Source organism: Eptesicus fuscus, chromosome 18, assembly GCF_027574615.1.
Source record: "Eptesicus fuscus isolate TK198812 chromosome 18, DD_ASM_mEF_20220401, whole genome shotgun sequence".
NCBI lineage: Eukaryota > Metazoa > Chordata > Mammalia > Chiroptera > Vespertilionidae > Eptesicus > Eptesicus fuscus.
The window spans coordinates 45,284,177-45,304,132 of NC_072490.1; the positions used below are offsets into that span (position 1 = coordinate 45,284,177).

General features: G+C 40.1%; 1 protein-coding gene across 1 annotated transcript in view; it reads right to left on the reverse strand.

Moving 5' to 3' along the window:
* Window positions 1-19,956, reverse strand: part of DNAH12 (dynein axonemal heavy chain 12) — a 229,555-nt gene that overhangs the window by 71,148 nt on the left and 138,451 nt on the right. Inside the window, exons 44-46 of the mRNA XM_054729795.1 lie at window positions 10,829-10,990; window positions 7,261-7,455; window positions 118-251 (exon numbers count right to left, since the gene is read on the reverse strand). Coding sequence (XP_054585770.1) covers window positions 118-251; window positions 7,261-7,455; window positions 10,829-10,990 — 491 coding nt within the window. The remainder of the gene's footprint in view (window positions 1-117; window positions 252-7,260; window positions 7,456-10,828; window positions 10,991-19,956) is intronic.

Sequence of the window (19,956 nt, forward strand, 5' to 3'; positions counted from 1 at the left end):
TACTAATTAAGTAATCAGAGAGATCTAGAAAACATAGAAACCCTATTAAAATTTTGGACTTTCACAGAAAGAGATGTTTCAAAATATGACATTATTGTAATTTAAAAATTCATTAACCTTTCTGAAAGATCCATAATAGAAGTGTGAAAATGTTTGCAGATTGGAACTATCTCTCGTCGTTCAACGTCAGTAAGCTCCAGTGTCTCTAAGAATTTCACAGCTACAAGCTCAAGGGCATCTTCGGGCCATGGCTAAAAATAAAAAAAAGAAAACTTGTAAAATTTAAGATGAATATCCTACTCCATGTAAATTAAATGCCTTTCTATACGAGAATAATTTAGGGTTGAGAAAATTAAACCCTAATGGGGAAAACAGGATTAGGGGACTAAGGTCACAAGTAAATCTATGAAAGATCTAATTAATATGTTCATAAACTAAAATTAATACTTCAGAAAATTAACTGTAAGGCTAAAAGCAAGACACCCATGAAAAACACACAAGGTGACAAAACAAGCCAGAGGAAAATCATTTGGGCAAAAATTGAAAAAGGACCCCCAGTCAAATTTATAGAAAATATTCCTTTATTAACTTTTGGTAGAGAATATGTTTGTATATTTTCAGAAAACAACTCCGAGACCATGTGGATTCCAGCAAGAGAGGAATCGACAGGACTACTCCAGCCATGAAGACAGAAGATAAGCAGTCCAGAGACGGAAGACGCTGATGTGGCCTTCCCATACTAGCAGTTAGCAGCTGTGCATCACTGCAGATTGCCCAGGACCAAACCAGACAGAGTCGGACCTGCATTACCACCATTTGTCCACCATCCAGAACTGAAATGTCAGTGCTGACATGTACACATAAGGAACTGTTGGACATTGAAATTGGGTCTCAAAAGAACTGTTGGCCCAGAAAGAAACTCACTACACACTGATTCATTTTCCTGTCACCATAACCATTATTGCTTGTCTCATTTTCGGTTCTTATAAGTGTATTTCTAATAGCACATGATCTCACTCATCTAGGGGAAATAATGAACAACATAGACTGATGAACAAGAACAGACCCAGAAACAAGGAGGCATGGATCAGACTGTCGGGCCTCGGGGGGAGGGTAGGGAAGGGTGGGGGTAAAGGGGGAGATCAACCAAAGGACTTGTGTGCAGGCATATGAGCCTAACTGGCGGTTAAGGACAACAGGGGGGTGGGGGCATGTGTGGGGAGGGGGGTGGGATGGGAATGGGGGGACGAGGACAAATATGTGATACCTTAATCAATAAAGAAATTAAAAAAAAAGATAACATGAAAGGTCAATGATATCCTATATAATAAAGAGGTAATATGCAAATTGACCCTCACGCCATCACAAGATGGCTGCACCCACAGCGGAGGCGGGGTTCCCGTAAGAGCCTTAATGAGCAATCAGCAGGGACCTGAGGCTGTGTGGCACCAGGCCGGGGTGGGGGACCTGAGGTTGTGCCCCCAGCCCAGCAGGGCTTGACTGGGGACCTTGGCCGCACCCCTCACCCGGTGGGGCTTGACAGGGGACCTCAAGGCACGCCCCCGCCCTGGTGCTGGACCGGGGGACCTCAGGCCATGCCCTCCTGCCCGGTGCCAGGCCAGGGGACCTGAGGCTGTACCCCTTGCCCAGCAGGGCTTGACAGGAGACCTAAGGCATGCCCCCCGCCCTGGTGCCAGGCCAGGAGACTTGAGGCTGCACCCCTCGCCCAGCAGGGCTTGACCGGGGACCTGAGTCTGTGCCCCTGCCCAGCGGGGCTTGACGGGGGACAGGCCAGCTGGGTCTGGATCTCACCCAATGGGGGGTGGGGCTGGCCGGGTCTGGGTCTCATGCAATTTCAAGGCGTGTGTGGGTGGGCGGTGCCTTGACTCTGGGTCCTGTGGCACACCCCAGACTTTGACAGGAGGAAGATTTTCATATACATTTTACTAATTTTCTTTCATCTCTGACACTTCTATTATAGAGAAAGGGCAAATGGCAACATTAAAATACTAGGGGCCCGGTGCATGAAATTCATACACTGGGGAGGGGTCCCTCAGCCCAGCCTGCCCCCTCTCACATACTGGGAGCCCTCAGGGGATGTCCTACTGATGGCTTAAGCCCGCTCCCTGTTGGGCTGGCCTCCCTTTGTGGGAGGCGACCGGGCTGATCAGGGGAAGGCACCAGCCCCATCACCCCGCTGTTGCAGCCACTGCCAGTCACCGTAGCCGCCAAGGTATTTTCATCAACATAGACTCCAGTCCCTTCACCATGAAAAAATGACAACTTTCTTTAAGCATTTTCAAGATGTGTCTTTCATAGGATATGACATTTCTTTCTTTATTTTCCTTTTTATCCTCACCTGAGGATATGTTTCCATTGATTTTATCCCCTTCCCTCTGATCCCAGGCTTGGCCTCTGCCCAAGCCTAAAGCCTCCACCCAGGCTTTAGGCTTGGGAAGGGGTTCCCCCCAAGCTCCTCCGATCACAGGCTCGGCCCCTTCCCAAGCCTAAAGCCTCCGCCCCAGGCTTTAGGCTTGAGAAGGGGACTTCCCCGCCCCTCCAATTGCAGGCTTGGCCCCTTCCCAAGCCTAAAGCCTCTGCCTGATGGCTGGCTGGGAGTGACCTGGGTGCCAAGGAGGTTCCTGGGACCCAGGCATGTATGCAAATTAAGCACCATCTTTGTTGGGTTAATTTGCATACTCACTCTGATTGGCTGTGGGCTTAGCGGAGGTATGGTCAATTTACATGTTTCTCTATTATTAGGTAAGATTTCCTCTAATTAATTCCCTTTTAATGTGCACAAATTTCATGCACCGGGCCACTAGTTTTGCATATGAAAGCTATACTTCACTGCTTTCTTAACTCTTCCACTTGGGTGTATAGGCATCCCAAACTTAGTATGACAGTGGCAGAGGCAGCTAATTGCCCACCTAATATCTATAAGCCCCTTTTCCTTAGGATTCCAATTATATTCTAGACAGTAACATGCCCAGCCAAGAGTACATTTCCTAGACTTCCTTGCAATTCAGAGTGGATAAAGACATATACACAGTTGTTAGGTGGGGATTTCAGGAAAGGCTCTTTAGAGGGTTACATCGACGTGGCATGCATCCTTTTTGCCTTATTTCTCATTACTCTACTTCTTGCCTGGAACATAAGATGTGAAAGTTGGAGCTCCAACGTCCACCTTGGACCATAAGATGACTTTAAGATGGAAACTACATGCTAAGGATAGTAAAGCAGAAAAACTTGGGATTCTGGTGACTTTGTTGAGCCACAAAAGCCCCAGTCAGCTTACCTTCAGGTTTTTTTCTATATCAGAGGGAAAACTCTATGGGTTTAGTTTGGGTTTCTGTTACAAATAGCCCATCACAATTCCTAACATTATATCCAAAGCTAATCTTTTATTTTCTTCCTCACAAATTTACTTCTTTTCAAATCTTTCCTGTCTCCATGAAACGGTTCCTTTGCTCTTCGTGGACTATGTCAAGCATGTCCCTGCCTCTGGGCCTTTGAACTTCTGTTCACTCTTAACTAGGACTCTCCTCACCTAAGATTCCCTTTGGTTCACTCCTTCTCATCTCTGTTCAAATGCCAACTTATCAGCAAAGTCTTCCCAGAGCATTTTTTCTAAAACTTCATTCCTTCCTTCATTACACTTTCCCTTATCCTGAATTTATTTTTCTTGGCACTTGAAAGTATCTGATATATAATTATTTGTTCATTTCTTGATTTTCTGTCTCCCTTCTGATTAAAATGTAAAATCCATAAAAGCAAGGACTTCATTTTTCTCATCACTGTTATCTTTAATATCTAAAATAGAACTTGTCAATATATATTTGAAATATTTATTTGATGAAATTACTTATGTTAAATGAGTAATTAATCTTTATTTGCTTATTAGAATATTTTCCAAATTTCCTTTCACTTAGATTTAACAAGATGCTTGTAATTTTTTCCTTTGTAAGCAAATAATATGTATTTTAAGATCAATTTTTTCAATGTCTGACCCTCTTCCTAGTAAAATTCAAACTTTTTTGATCAAACACTCCATTAGTAAAAATGTTTTAAGCACAAACGGCCAATGTATTCATATTTATTAATGTATTATACAGGCATGGACAAAACTAGGTTTACAGTTGTGAGCACATGAAAGTTTATTTATGTATTACATATATTTCCATATGAACAACTTTAAAGCTACTTTTGCCCAGCCCTGTGTCCATATGGTTTTATTGTATTAACACATTTTTTAAACCTTAGTAGAAGCGTGTAAAGATTTATTATTAGTGAATTTTTGTCAAAGGCCAGAATAAGTGTCATATGACTTATACATCATTGAAAACATTACAAAAGTTTATCTTTGCATTCTAAGTGCTTAGTTGTTAATTATCCTGCAAATCATGAAGGTCTAATACTCTCTGTAGCAGTTAGAATGTTTATGGTTAAGACACAGTCTTACCGTGTCTTCAAGGGGGATATTTATAATAAGTTCAGAAGTAGGGTATTTCCAGGGTTGCTTAACTTAGAAGTTCAATCATGTCATTGAGGATCCAGTTTTTTTCTGGCTTTTTGCTCCACCATTCTCAGTGCATTTTATTTCATCCTTGGGCTTGTCCCAGAATGCTGTGGCAATGGACATTACATCCTCAAGCAACAAGGTGGAAAGACAGAAAAGGACCTTTTCCTACCATGCAATACTTTTTCATAGTAAAAAAAAAAACCAACAAAACAAAAAATAACAAAAAAAAACAACAACTTTTCCCCAAAGCAGACTTTAACTCAGGACCCTATTGGCAAGGAATAGGTCATGAACAGACACATTTATAAGCCACGTAACAGTAATATTGAGAGTATCAATATTGATTTAGACCAACTAGGAATCAATCTACATAAAGGGTGATTTCCCAAACAATATCAAAATTCTGTCAGCAAGGATGGGGTGGGTAGAAAATAACTGTTGATAGGTAACCAATAGTGTCCCCATGCCATCATAAGCTGATATTGCATGGCATGAGATACCCTGGGGATAAGATTTATTGTTTAACTAGTTGATATAACTCCATATTCCAAATAGCCTTCTGGAATTTATTTTTACCAGCATCTTGTCAGATCTTATTAAGTAGTCATTGGTTTTGCTTCATGATGTGACTAATAAAGAGCATAAGCTAGTTTATGCCATTCTCTCACTGTCCACTTATGATTACATCATATCTTCAATTTTCAGTTCACTACTGGAATCGCTAAGGTTATCTTACATATCATGCATGGCTATACAAATTGAGCAAGGGTGTCAATGTTAATCCATAGGAAGTATTTCATACAAAATGAATATTCCAATAATTTCTTCCCTTATTCTCTGAATTGTTTTGCCACCTCTGGTAAGTATACACCCCACTTTGGGGACTTGAGATCTATCAAAAAAGTCAATGCCTTCCTGATTATGTGACACACAGTGGTTTACACTCACTTCCTGAATTTCACAAACCCAGGCCCCAAACAATGCCATCAGTTTGTCTGACACAGGTTCTGTGTCCCCACAGCTTCATTGTAAATCTTTATTCCTCTCTGTTAACCACTTAACTTTCCTTATCTATTTGCAACTCCCAGTTCCTTCTTTTAAAAATGTTCCCCAGTAAGTAAGAATCACTTAGAATAGAAAGTCTCATGGTTAAAAAAAGATATCCAAAAGTAGTAGAATTGTATTTATAAGATTTCACAAAACTTATGGTAGGACAGGTTTTCTCTGTGTGTTTGGTTTTGCTTTGGCTACTTAATGAAAGCAGTATTAAGATATAGTTTGCATAAAAAGCAAAATTGTTTCACACAGCTTTTATTGCTGTATAAACACTAAAACATCACTAGCTGAAATAAATGTGCTATCCTCAAATGGACAGAGTTAGTTTCTCAAACATGCAATTGGCAAATAAGCAAAAGAGAATAAAACAGGTTAGTATCAGACATTTATTTTTAAAAGAAATTATCCAGTGATCAATAGTCCACATTCTATTGGACATAAAGCAATAAACAGAAGGCACCATAAGCTACTGTTCTCAAAAGCATAAATACTTAATTGTTGTATACAGGCAGTGACAATTTGCCTTAAGATTAAGTAAGGTGGCAGTCATCATTTGGTGCTGGCATGATCCACTCTAAATCATTCACCATACAGCCTCCAATTGTTTTGCTTTTCTAAAATAAGGATTAGCTAAATATATGTTAATCACCAAGCAGCATCTTTGGAATAAAACCAAATTCCTAGGCATATTTACAAATTCCTTTATAACCTGTCACTGACTTAAAGCTCCAACTTAACTCCTGCTGCCCTCATTGCCAGTCAGTTTTACCAAACTATATGTAGTTGCCTAAATGAGCCATGCCCTCTGCACTGTTATACCTTTGTGCATACTATCCCCATGTGATGGTTGATTTTATGTGGCAACTTGACCATATATTTGGTCAAACATTACTCTGGGTGTTTCTGTGAGGCGTGTTACGAATGAGTTTAATATTTATTTCCACAGAGTCAGAAAAGCAGATTGCCCTCCCTTCTGTGAGTGAGCCTCATCCAATCAGTTGAAGGCCTGCCTGAAAAGAACAAAAAGGCTGACCCTCCCCGAATAAGGGGGAATTCCTTTTGCCTGCCTGTCTTCAACCTGGGACATCAGTTTTTTACACTTGAACTGAAACATCAGCTCTTACTGGTCTCAAGCTTGCTGGCCTTCAGACTGGAACTACAGCTCTCCTGATCTCCAGCTTTCCAACTGCAGGTCTTAGAACTAACTCATCAGCCTCCATAATCATGCAAGCTAATTCCTTATCATATATATGATATATCTGACATAAATATATATATATATATGCACATATATTTCTTTACATACATGTACTAGTGTATATATGTGTATATACATAATACACTCTATTGGTTTCTAATATATCCCTCCTATATGCAACTAACACATTTTCATATGTCAGAGACTCCTAGTCTCAAGTACGACTTTTGCACATCAAGATTATGGCTTTTTTATATAATCATTACTGCTCATTTGCTGATTGCCTTTTCTGTCTTCTTGTCTAGTGGGTGAGCAATTTGTGGGGAACATGTAGTCTTATCAATCCCTGGTGCTAACCTATGCCTTTCATTAGAGTAAGTGATCAAGAAACACTTGCTGAATGTATTTTAATGAAGCTTGAGTAAGGTTTTCGTAAAATTCCAAAATATTTAGTTGCCCTCCCCCAAACAAAAAAATTACAAACCTGAAACCAGTCAATGGTACAGCAATTGATGAGGGATGGAAACTGTCTCAGGCGATTTCGAAAAGCATCTCCAATAGGGCTAAAGGCCACTACAACATGAAGATTATCTTTGCAGCGATTCACGAAGAAAGCAAACAGGGCTAAGGGGCTAAGTTCACCATGTTTATTGCCAGCCTGAGCTACAGGACGGACGCCCTAGGGAATATCAGAAAATAAAAAACTGAAAATAGAAATAGGTAAGCTGATAATGAAATTAATAGATATTAGAATATTAAAAATTTTTGTTACTCCCCTTATAAATACCTTTACATTTTTGTTTTCATACCAATAGAATAGCGTTAATATAGTTTGTACTTAGAAGACTTCTTCCAATTCTGTGATTTTATAATTTAAGAATGAATATCTGCCAATAATATGACATAAAGATATGAACAAAAAGTTCACCAAGATACAGTCAACATTGTCTTTAAGAGGAAAAAATCTAAAGCATCTAGTTAAAATGTTATAAAACATCCATATATGGTAATTTTATAAAACTGTTAAAAATAATGAGTTGTATCAATATAAATGTTATGGCAAGATCAGCAAGATAAAATAAATGAAAAAAAACCACACCAACAAATTGTGCAACAGTACATATGTGACGATTCCCTTTGTTAAATTAAAAAATATATCAGGTGTATGTATAAGCACATACACACCTTTTAATATATATTTAATATATATAGACTGATTTCAGAGAGGAAGGGAGAGGGTGAGAGAGATAGAAACATCAATGATGAGAGAGAATCATTGATTGGCTGCCTCTTGCACGCCCCCCATTGGGGCTCAAGCTCGCAACCCAGGCATGTGCCCTTGACTGGAATTGAACTCAGGACCCTCAGTCCACAGGCTGACACTCTATCCACTGAGCCAAACCAGCTAGGGCCATATACACCTTTTTATGGAAGCAATCACAAAAAAGTGTTAGTAGTGATTATTTTTGGTGAGCTGGACTTAAGGGACAGTGTGAGAGCGAGGCTTTTATTTTTTTATTTTGGACATTTTTCTTGGTTTATATCATTCTTTATTTCACTTTGGACATTCTTATGCTAAATTCTCTACCTTTATACTTATAATAGTTTCATTAAAACATGTAAATAGTGTTCGCTGGTAATGAGATTATGGGTCACTTGTAATTTTCTGTCTTTGTATAGGAAGAAATTTTATGTGAGGTTATGCATAATGGCTCCAGAACCAAACTTTTTTTTTTTTAATCCTCACTTGAGGATATTTTTCCATTGATTTTTAGAGAGTGGAAAGAGAGAGAGAAAGATAGAGAGAAATATCAATGTGAGAGAAACACATCGATTGGTTGCCTCCTACATGCCCCTGACCAGGGTCTGGGCCGAGGAGGAACCTGCAACCAAGATACATGCCCTTGACAGGAATAGAACCTGGGACCCTTCAGTCTGCAGGCCAATGCTCTATCCACTGAGCCAAACCAGTTAGGCAAGAACCAAACTTCTTGGATTCAAATCCCCAGCTTGCAATTTATATCCTACGTGACCCGGGGAAAGTTATTTCACCTCTCGGTAACTTAGTTTCCTCACCTTTAAAATGGGGAAAAAGAGTATCTATATCAGAGAGTTGTTGAGGGATCAAATGAGTTATAACTTAGAATAGTTCTTGACATAGGTAACTGTTTGCTTTTATTTTATATTCTACACTTCTCGTGTTTAAAGCACAAAAGGTTTTATAGTCAATAAAGTGTCTTATAAATAGATTAAAAAATTTTTTATATAAGGAGTGGTCACAATGATCATATATAATTTCCATTGTTATTACAATGAATTTATTTTTCAAAGAATTGTCTACTATAGTTATGTTCTACTTTATATCCATGGAAACCTGTAAATCAACACAGTCTATGCATTCTGATGGTAATTCTCAAATTATGATCACTATGATCAATGTCAGTTTATAAAAAATTATGTTAGGTGGTATACCTGCACCAAACAAAGTAAAGAAGTCACTGCTCCATTGAGAAAAATGTTGCAATAACTTAATTCTGCCAAGAGTGCAAATGGCACCATGGAAAAAGTCATCTGGAAATGTATGTCTGAGGCTGAGACTCTGATGAAGTCTGACAGATGTGCTGAGTCTTTAAGAGATGCCCTGTAGGTAGGGCCAGAGCCAAGGTGTACAGGTCAGTTATCAGGAATGAGGTTTAAAGTAAAATCTTTGGGGGATGAAATAAATGAAGTCCAAGACGGTCTTCGAAGTGGGATGCACAGGATAATGTACAGTGTAGAGAAAAAAATAATAGAACCTCTTTTATATTACCTTTTATATTTAAAAAATCAATATAAAGAAAACAAAAAACAGGGATACATTTCAGTATCCCTGAGTTCTGACCATGGCTATGTCCTTGTGAATAAATTGATATGATGTTCCTAGGCTTGGGTGGAACATGAAGAAAAGAAGTTCTTGAGGCTACTGTTGGATCATACAAAAAATAGTTGTGAAGCAAGTTTTGAAGCAAAATGACAAGAGGAAAAGATAAACAACAGCTAAAATGAGAAGGAAAGCTTAACAAAGCTTAGGAAGTCCTACTCCCCATGGTAGCACATGAGAGTGTGGGGGATGAGTTTATCGTACGTATTAGAAAAATCACCATTCTTTAACAGCCTTGGTCACATTCTTGACATCATCCAGATAAGAGTAGAGAACTTGGGATCTTTTTTGTTTTTCCTCCTTCTCCACTCAGACTACAAACTGGTAATGTTCCATTTACTGGAGGCTTTTTAAGTGTCTGACACTCCACTAAGGGCTTTATTTCACTTGATCCTTAGACCTCACAACAACCCTATGTAGGAGGTATAATGTATTTAATATTTCCATTCCATACAAGAGAAAAGCAGGGTGCTTGAATTACTAGAGTAATTCCATTTTACTCCATTATCACTGAAGGCTGGAATGAAGCATACAGGTGTGAGTAATGTATTCTGTGGGTAAAAGTAGTTGTAGTAATGAGAAAGGGGAAATTACTAGCAGAGATCTCGCAGGAGAAGTTCTTAGAAATGGTGGTGGAAGGGCAGGGTATCTGAAGTAGGGGTGCTTCACAATTGTGTTTTTTGTCAGTTTAATCACAAAGTATGGCACTCGGATATGTTGGAACTATTAAGACAAGTAGTTTTATTATGGGTTTTGGAAATTTTTAACCAGTGGTAAAACATAAAAGCTAACCAAGTAATGTTTCAAAGCTATATTTTCTCATATCACTGTAACCCTAAGACATGATTTGAAAAAACTCTTATCACTCATAAAACATGCTAAATAAGATAAAACTGATGAAACAAATTGCCATCATTATGAAAAAAGGAATTATAAAATAAAATTTTGTCTCACAACTATAGTAAAAGCAATTTAAAATTCACCAAAAAGATGAATTAAAATAATAAACTTAAAATTTTTAATTACCAACATCTTCTGCACAAGCTATATTTATCCTAAAGAGCAGAGAAAAAATTTCAAGCTAAGAACATTTCTATGCTGGGAGAGGCACTCCCTAAAAAAAAGTATTTACCTCCATCACTTCTTGTTTTTCATCTGCTGCAAAAATGTTAGGTACTTCTCCGGTATTGAGTACACTGTCGATATCCTCGAGGAAAGCTTCCTCTTTTATTTGAGTGTCCGTGATTAGAAAGACTGTCTTGTGGCCTCTCATGCCCACATTCCTTAAGAGAACCTGAAAATAACAATGTACTTAAAAGCAGATTGTGGTAGACATTTATCGTTTTTTGCTTTCTCTCTTCTTCTCCTTCTCTTGACAACAATTTCTGAATTTTAGAGCAGTACCTCTCCCCACATCTAGTGAGGATGTCAATCAGGGACTCCATTTTGCCCATCCCCTGGGTGGGAGACCCCCACCTGGTCAGAGTTTCTCAAACCTTAGACATGGTCACTAATTCAGAGGAAGCATACGATTTAAGTGAGCCCAAACATAGTCTTAATTGAGGGACAAAAAGGGACTTGAAAACAGAAAGAAGCTATCATCCTGAGATGGAGAATATAAAGGTCTGTAATTTAGAACTACTAGGGGCCAACAGTGTTGCCACATGGAATGAGTCTGTTGGAAAAAGAAGCCAAATGGAAGCAAGCAGGATATAGAAAGAGTAATTACTGAGGACTTCATTTGAGCCAGTAAATTCAGCCATGACAAAAGCCTATCTACCTCTGCACTCAAATCATGTAAGACAATAACTCTTTTGCTTAAACTAATTTGAGCTTTTTGTTTTGTTTTGTATGTCATTTGCAACCAAAGATTCCCAACTAATATAAAGATATGAACTCAGTGGTATGCTGGAGCTGACTTATTTGGGGTGGTAGAACTGATTGTTACAATTTCAGGAACTTGTAAGTAGATTGTTAAACACAGCAAACATTAAAAATTAAATTATATAAACTTATAATTAAATTTATATTAAAAACAAAGGTAACAAATACACTCCTAGTTTATTATGTTTACTATTACTTATGCTATGGAGGTTATTTAAATTAACTGTATTTATACAGTAAAAACCCATGTAAGGTGTTCAAATACATAACTCTTTACAACTCTGTTTTCAGTGACATCATGTTGATAGCTTTAATCATTCATGGTGGGAGTTTTTACACCATAGAAATTTGCAAATGCTACAAAAGAGAAGTTCCCCTTACCCTCCTGGAGAGTTGGTTGCTATACATTTGCCAGCATACCACTGATATATTTCAAGTGAAGACAATAGTATCACTACTTCTGCAAATAATTTTTAAAATAAAATTTTATGTTTATTTAAAAATAATATATTTAATGTTTTAAATAAGTTATACCACTTAAATAACTGCTGGATTTTAATATTATACAAAACTATCCTTTTTCACTAAAGCCATCTTCCAATATGCAAGCTGTTGAGATTTTAGAAATAATTTTCTATCATCAAAAGTAGGCAAGCTAGTTTTTTTTTAAAGTTTTGTCTCTAATGATGAGTTTTATAATTATTTTATAGTGTTACTTATTATTATTATATAAAAATAGAAAAATACAATATAAAGAAATAAATTTAACTTAATGCCATAAGTACCAGTATATTTAAAAGCCATATTGAAATATACAGTGTGTGAAACTGTTTCCAAATAGAAAAAGAATTAAAATTTCCAAAATACTAATTACATGCCAGGGATAATACAAAGAGCCATACATACATAGTATAATTTAATCACAATGATCTAGTGCCTTGACCAGGAATCAAACCCACAACCTTTTGGTGTATGGAATAACACTCCAACCAACTGAGCCAGGGCAACATCACATTTGATCAGGCAGAAGAAAGCATCAGTGTACTTAAAGACAAGTTATTTGAAATCATTGAGTCAGAGGAACAAACAGGAAAATGAATGAAGAGAGCGAACAGTCTAAGTTACTAATCAGATACCATCAAGTGGGTCAATAGATGCATTATTGGAGTACCAGAAAGAGAAGAGAGAAAGGGGCCAAGAACTTATTTGAAGACATAATGGACAAAACTTCTCAAATCTGAGGATATAAACAGATACAATAATCCAAGAAGCTTACAAACTCCACAAGGTAAATCCAAATAGATTCATACAGCAAGACATATTATAATTCAACTAGAGGCCCGGTGCATGAAATTCATGCACGGAGGGTGTGTCCCTCAGCCCAGCCTGCACCCTCTTCAATCTGGGACCCCTTGAGGGATATCCGACTGCCTGTTTAGGCCTGATCATGGTAGGATTGGGCCTAAACGGGCAGTCGGACATCCCTCTCACAATTCAGGACTGCTGGCTTCCAACTGCTCGCCTGCCTGCCTTCCTGATTGCCCTTAACTGCTTCTGCCTGCCAGCCTGATCACCCCCTAACCACTCCCCTGCCAGCCTGATTGATGCCTAACTGTTCCCCTGTCAGCCTGTTTGCCCCTAACTGCCCTACCCTGCAGGCCTGGTCCCCCTCAACTGCTCTCCCCTGCAGGCCTGGGTCCCCTCCCAAATGCCCTTCTCTGTAGGCCCGGTCGCCCCCAACTTCCCTCCTCTGCCGGCCTGGTCACCCCTAACTGCCCTCCCTTGCAGGCCTGGTCCCTCCCAACTGCCCTCCCCTGCTGACCTGATTGCCCACAACTGCCCTCCCTTGCAGACCTGGTCCCTCCCAACTGCCCTCCGTTGCTGGCCATCTTATGGTGGCCATCTTGTGTCCAAATGGGGGCAGGATATTTGACCACATAGGGCAGCCATCTTATGTGTTGGAGTGATGGTCAATTTGCATATTACTCTTTTATTAGATAGGATAGAGGCCTGGTGCACAGGTGGGGGCTGGCTGGTTTGCCCTGAAGGGTGTCCTGGATCAGGGTGGGGGTTCCCTTGGGGCATGGAGCGGCCTGGGCAAGGGGCCTATGGTGGTTTGCAGGCTGGCCACACCCCCCAGTGACCCAAGCAGAGGCCCCGGTATCTAGGATTTACTTATCTTCTAAAATTGAAACTTTGTAGCCTCGAGAGGAGGCCAAGGCAGGCCAGAGCTGCAGAACCTTGGCTTCCTCCATCTCCGGGGCCAACTCAAGCCTCCTGCTCTCTTCAGCTCAGTGGCTGCTGCCATTATTGTTGGGATTTATTTTCTATAATTGAAACTTTGTAGCCTTGAGTGGAAGCCTGGAGCGGCCAGGGTGAGTGGAAAGCTTGGCTTCCTCCATTGCTGGGGAAACCCAAGCCTCCTGCTCTCTCTGTGGCCGCAGCCATCTTGGTTGGGTTAATTTGCATACTCACTCCTTATTGGCTGGTGGGCATGGCTTGTGGGTGTAGCAGAGTGATGGTTAATTTGCATTACTCTTTTATTAGATAGGATTGTTGAAAGTCAAAAATAATCTTTTTTTAAATTTAATAAATCTTTATTGTTCAGATTATTACAATTGTTCCTTTCCCCCCCCCCATAGCTCCCCTCCACCAGGTTCCTACTCCACCCGCTGCCCTTACCACTCCCCCACTGTCCTTATCCATAGGTGTACGCTTTTTGTTCAGTCTCTTCCCGCACCCCCCACTCACCTTTTCCCCCAAGAATTGTCAGTCCACTCCCTTTCTGTGCCCCTGATTCTATTATATTCACCAGTTAATACTGTTCATCAGATTTTTTATTCACTTGGTTTTTAGATTCACTTGTTGATAGATACATATTTGTTGTTCATAATTTTTATCTTTATCTTTTTCTTCTTCTTCCTCTTCTTAAAGAATACCTTTCAGCATTTCATATAATTCTGGTTTGGTGGTGATGAACTCCTTTAGCTTTTTTTTTATCTGTGAAGCTCTTTATCTGACCTTCAATTCTGAATGATAGCGTTGCTGGGTAGAGTACTCTTGGTTGTAGTTTCTTGCTATTCATCACTTTGAATATTTCTTACCATTCCCGTCTGGCCTGCATAGTTTCTGTTGAGAAATCAGCTGACAATCATATGGGTGCTCCCTTGTAGGTAATTAACTGTTTTTCTCTTGCTGCTTTTAATATTCTTTCTTTGTCTTTTGCTCTTGGCATTTTAATTATGATGTGTCTTGGTGTGGTCCTCTTTGGATTCCTTTTGTTTGGGGTTCTGTGCGCTTCCTGAACTTGTAAGTCTATTTCTTTCAATAGGTGGGGGAAGTTTTCTGTCATTATTTCTTCAAATAGGTTTTCAGTATCTTGCGCTCTCTCTTCTTCTGGCACCCCCATAATTCTGATGTTGGTATGCTTGAAGTTGTCCCAGAGGCTTCTTACACTATCTTCAACTTTTTGGATTCTTTTTTTCTTTTCCAGTTGGGTGTTTTTTGCTTCTTTGTATTTCAAATCTTTGACTTGATTCTTGCGATCCTCTAGTCTGCTTTTGGGTCTCTGTATAATATTTTTTATTTCAGTCAGTGTATGCTTAATTTCTAGTTCATCCTTTTTCATATCCTTGAGGGTCTCATTAAATTTATTGGTCTTTTCTAGGAAATTCTTGAAAAACCTTATAACTGTGGTTTTGAACTCTATATCCAGTCTTTTGCTTTCCTCCATTTCCTTCATTTGTGGCCTCTTTGTCTCCGTATTTTAGCTGCTTCCCTGAGTTGATGGAGTGGCTTTGTGTGCTAAGTGTCTTAGCAGGGCCCAGTAGCTCAGCCTCCCCAGTTACCTGAGGTGGAGACTCTTGGTGCACCCCTTTGTGGGCTGTGTGTGCAGTCTTGTTGTAGTTAAGCCTTGATTGTTGTTGGTATCACTGGGGGGAGTTGACCTCCAGGCCAATTGGCTGTGAGGATCAGCTGTGTTTCTGCTGGGAGGGCTTCTGTGCTCAGCTTGGATGAGTCAGAGTCTCAGGGTGGAGCAGACAACCTTGGTTTCCCATTAGCCCCGCCCTAAGAGGCCTCTGGGTCTTAGCAATGGCTGTACGCACCTCTGGGAGAAGGCTGCTCTTGAGTTTCGCCCGCTACCAGACAGTCCAGTTTCTTACCAGAGCTGGATTTCAGTGCAGTCAGGAGGTTTTGTTTCCCTCCCAAATGAGAAAGCTAGCTGCACGCTTGCTGCCCGCCCTCTCCGTGCGCAGCGAGTAAGCCAGCCGCGTATTCAGCCGCCCGCCCTTTCCGTGTGCACAGGTCTCCGCACCTCCACAGCTCCTCTGAGTCTCAGTGTTTCTCTTTCCTTCTAGTTGTAGAATTTCCACTCAGCCAGCTTTCCGGTGGTTCTGGACGATGTCCACTCTGTCTTCCTGTTGCAGTTTTGAAATTGTTGTGCGAGGCAGCAGTATAGGTATTTACCTATGCCGTCATCTTGGTTTCCTTCTAAAGCAAGAATCTTGAAAGCATGTTCTCACATACAAGGGAGCTCCCATAAAATTATCAGCATATTTCTCAGCAGAGATCTTGCAGGCAAGAAGGGAGTAGGATGATATATTCAAAGTATGGAAAGAAAAAATAACTGTCAACCAAGAATAATGTATCTGGGGGAGAACTAAGAAGGTGGTGTAGGTAAATGCCTATACTCACCTCCTCCCACAACCACATCAAAATTACAACTAAACTACAGAACAACCATATTCAGAACCACCTGAAATCTGGCTGAATGGAAGTCCTACAACTAGACAAGTAAAGAAATCATACTGAGACTGGTAGGAGGGGCGGAAACAGGTTGTTCTGACACCCATGTGTGGTGTTTATTTTTTAATTGGAAGGGATATCTCCAAGGCCTCCCTTGAGAAGCAGGGGGTCCCAGTCCCACACCAGATCCCTAGCCCAGGTTTCCAGCACTGGGAATAGAAGTCCCTGTAACCTCAGGCTGTAAAAACCAGCAGGGATTGTGGCTGAGTGACACAGAATCTTCTGGGGTCCCATGTGTTCCCCTTAAAGGGCCCATGCATGGAACGTACATGGTCTCACTTCCTCTGAGCTCCAGCACCAGGCAGTGGCATTGGTGGAATTCAGGGACATATAGGAAGGAACTGGACTGTCTGTCACTGGGGCAGGAACTCAGGAGTAGCTTTCTCCCAGGCAGGGGTGCTTGCAGGGGTCATTGTTCCTTTGCTGGGACCTCCCCCATCACAGAGCTGACTGACAGCCATAACTGAGTTCCATCAGTGTGGCCCACACTGTTCCCTACACCCTAGTGATTACTTGAGACCCCACCTCATCCAATTTGTAGCCCCACCCAAGTTGTTTGCAGTGGCTTTTCCATATGAATTTCCTGTCCTGGCTCAGGCTTCAGACTTTGCTAAAGTCTCTCAAACAAGGTGCAGTTGGCATCAGCATGCCCCAAACCTATCAATAAGAGGCTCAAGACCCGGCATTAGCACCAGCCTTCCTTGTCTCACAGCTGGGCTTTATCTGGGAATTTCCTAGCTCAATATAAGTAGCAGCCATCTGCAGATCTCCCTGGAGCTCCTGCCATGTGGTCCCAGGCAGTGGCTAACTTTGTACCTCCTGAGAGGCCCAAGAGCTGGTGCACCCAGTGAACAGCTTCAGACCATACCAGATTACAACTCTACACCATCAACAAGCAACACACTCAAGGGGCAGACTCAGTGAGCACCAAAGTCCCATTGAAGCAAATCCTTCTCCATAGGGTGTCTCCTGTACAGCATTTCTTCCATTGTAGACACAGCTGGTCCTCACAGCCAACTCCCAGTGACTCCAACAGCAATCGAGGCTCAACTACAAGACTGTGCACACAGCCCTTAACCTTTTGCACTCAGATGTCGAGTGTGATTCGACACAGTTAGCATTAGAATAAAGGAATCAAGAAAAAAGCAAGTGAGTGCAAAGGGTTAAAGGGGCACACCTAGAGTGCCAAACTCAGGTGACTTGGGAGACTGAGCAACTGGGTCCTATAGGACACCTGGCAAGGCCACTCTGCCAATTCCAGGAGACATAACAGCTCTACCTAATGCATAGAAACAAATACAGGGAAGCAGTCAAAATTCAGAGATGAAGAAACATGTTACAAATGAAAGGAATGGAAGCAAGCAAACTATTGGAGACAGAGTTCAAAACAATGGTTATAGGACTTTAATGAGAGCTTCAAGCAAATTAATGAGAGCTTTAAGGCATTTAGTGAAACTTTCAAGGATCTTAGTGAGAATGTCAAAGACATGAAAAAGGACCAATCAGAAATTAAGCATACACTAACTGAAATAAAGAATAATTTACAGAGGTTCAACAGTAGAGTAGAAAATTCTGAGAATCAAATCAATGATTTGGAATATGAGGAAGCAAAATACACCCAATCAGAAGAGCAAAAAGAAAAAAGAATTGAAAAATATGAAGATAGTGTAAGGAGCCTCTGAGACAACTTCAAGTGCACCAACATTCACATTATGGGGGTGCCAGAAGGAGAAGAGAGAGAACAAGATATTGAAAACCTATTTGAAGAAATAATGACAGAAAATTTACCCTACATTGTGAAAGAAATAGACTTACAAGTCTAGGAAGCACAGAGACTCACAAATAAAAGGAACCCAAAGAGGCCCACACCAAGACACATCATAATTAAAATGCCAAGGCTTAAAGACAAAGAGAGAATCTTAAAAGCAGGAGGAGAAAAACCATTAGTTACCTACAGGGGAGCACCCATACGACTGTCATCTGATTTCTCAACAGAAACTTTGCATACCAGAAGGAGTGGCAAGAAAAGTTCAAAGTGATGAATAGCATAGACCTACAACCAAGATTATTCTTCCCAGCAAAGGTGTCATTTAGAATTGAAGGTCATATAAAGAGCTTTACAGACAAAATAAAGCTAAAGAAGTTCATCACCACCAATCTCTCTCTCCCTCTCTCTTCCTCTCTGAAATCAATAAAAATATATATATATTTAAAAATACCTTTTTAATAGATAAAAGCTGCAGGAATTCAATACTAGTAGACATACCCTTCAAGAAATGCTAAAGGGAATATTTTCTTTTAAAAAAATATACTTTATTGATTTTTTTACAGAGAGGAAGGGAGAAGGATAGAGAGTTAGAAATATCAATGAGAGAGAATCATTGATCAGCTGCCTCCTGCACACCCCCAACTAGGGATGTGCCCGCAACCAAGGCACATGCCCCTGACCGAAATCGAACCAGGAACCCTTCAGTTCACAGGCCGATGCTCTATCCACTAAGGCAAACCAGTTAGGGAAAGGGAATATTTTCAAGTTAAAAAAAAATGCTGGACAGCAATACAAAGCCATATGAAAATATAAAGTATAGAATATACACAAAAGAGAAGGGATCAAAGCATGTTCACTACAGATAATCAACAAAACACAAAGGAAGGCATTAAGAGAAAAAATAAGTGACAAAAAAGCTACAAAACTTAAAGAAAACAAGTAAAAAAATGCCAATAGTATATACACCCCCATGAGCAATTACTTTAAATGTAAGTTGGTTAATCTCCCCAAAAGACATAGCTTTGCTAAAAGAATAAAAATACAAGATCTAAAGTTATGCTGCCTGTAAGAGACTAATTTTATTTATTTATTTATTTTTGAAATTAAGGTTGAACAGTTTTATTTTTGTTAATTTCCACCCAAGGATATTGTTCCATTGATTTTTAAAAATTTTTTTTAAGGAAGAGTGGAAGAGAGAGGGAAAGACAGAGAGGAACATCAATGTGAGAGAAACACATAGACTGGTTGCCTCCTGCATGTGTCCTGACCAGGGCCCTGGTTAGGAAGGAGCCTGCAACCGAGGTACATGCCCTTGACTGGAACCGAAGATGGGACCCTTCGGTCCGCAGGCCAATATTCTATCCACTGAGCCAAATCAGCTAGGGCTGAAAGAGACTCACTTTAGACCTATGGACACACAAAGGCTAAAGGTGAAAGGATGGAAAAGATGTTCAATGCAAATGGCAACCAAAAAAGAGCATGGTGGCTATACTGATAGACTTTAAGACAAGATAGACTTTTAAGTCAAAAACTCTCACAAGGAACAATATACATTATATAATGATTAAAATGTCAATTCATTAGGAAGATATAATAATTATAAGTATTTATTCACCAAACAGCATAGCTCCTAAACTATGAAACAAACATTGACAGAATTGAAGGAAGAAAAGCAATGCAATCAATACCCCAACTTTCAATAAAAAATAGAACAAGCAGACAGAAGATCAATAGGGAATGGAGGATTTGAATAACACTACAAACCAATTAGCCCTTCGAGACATGTACAAAACACTCCACCC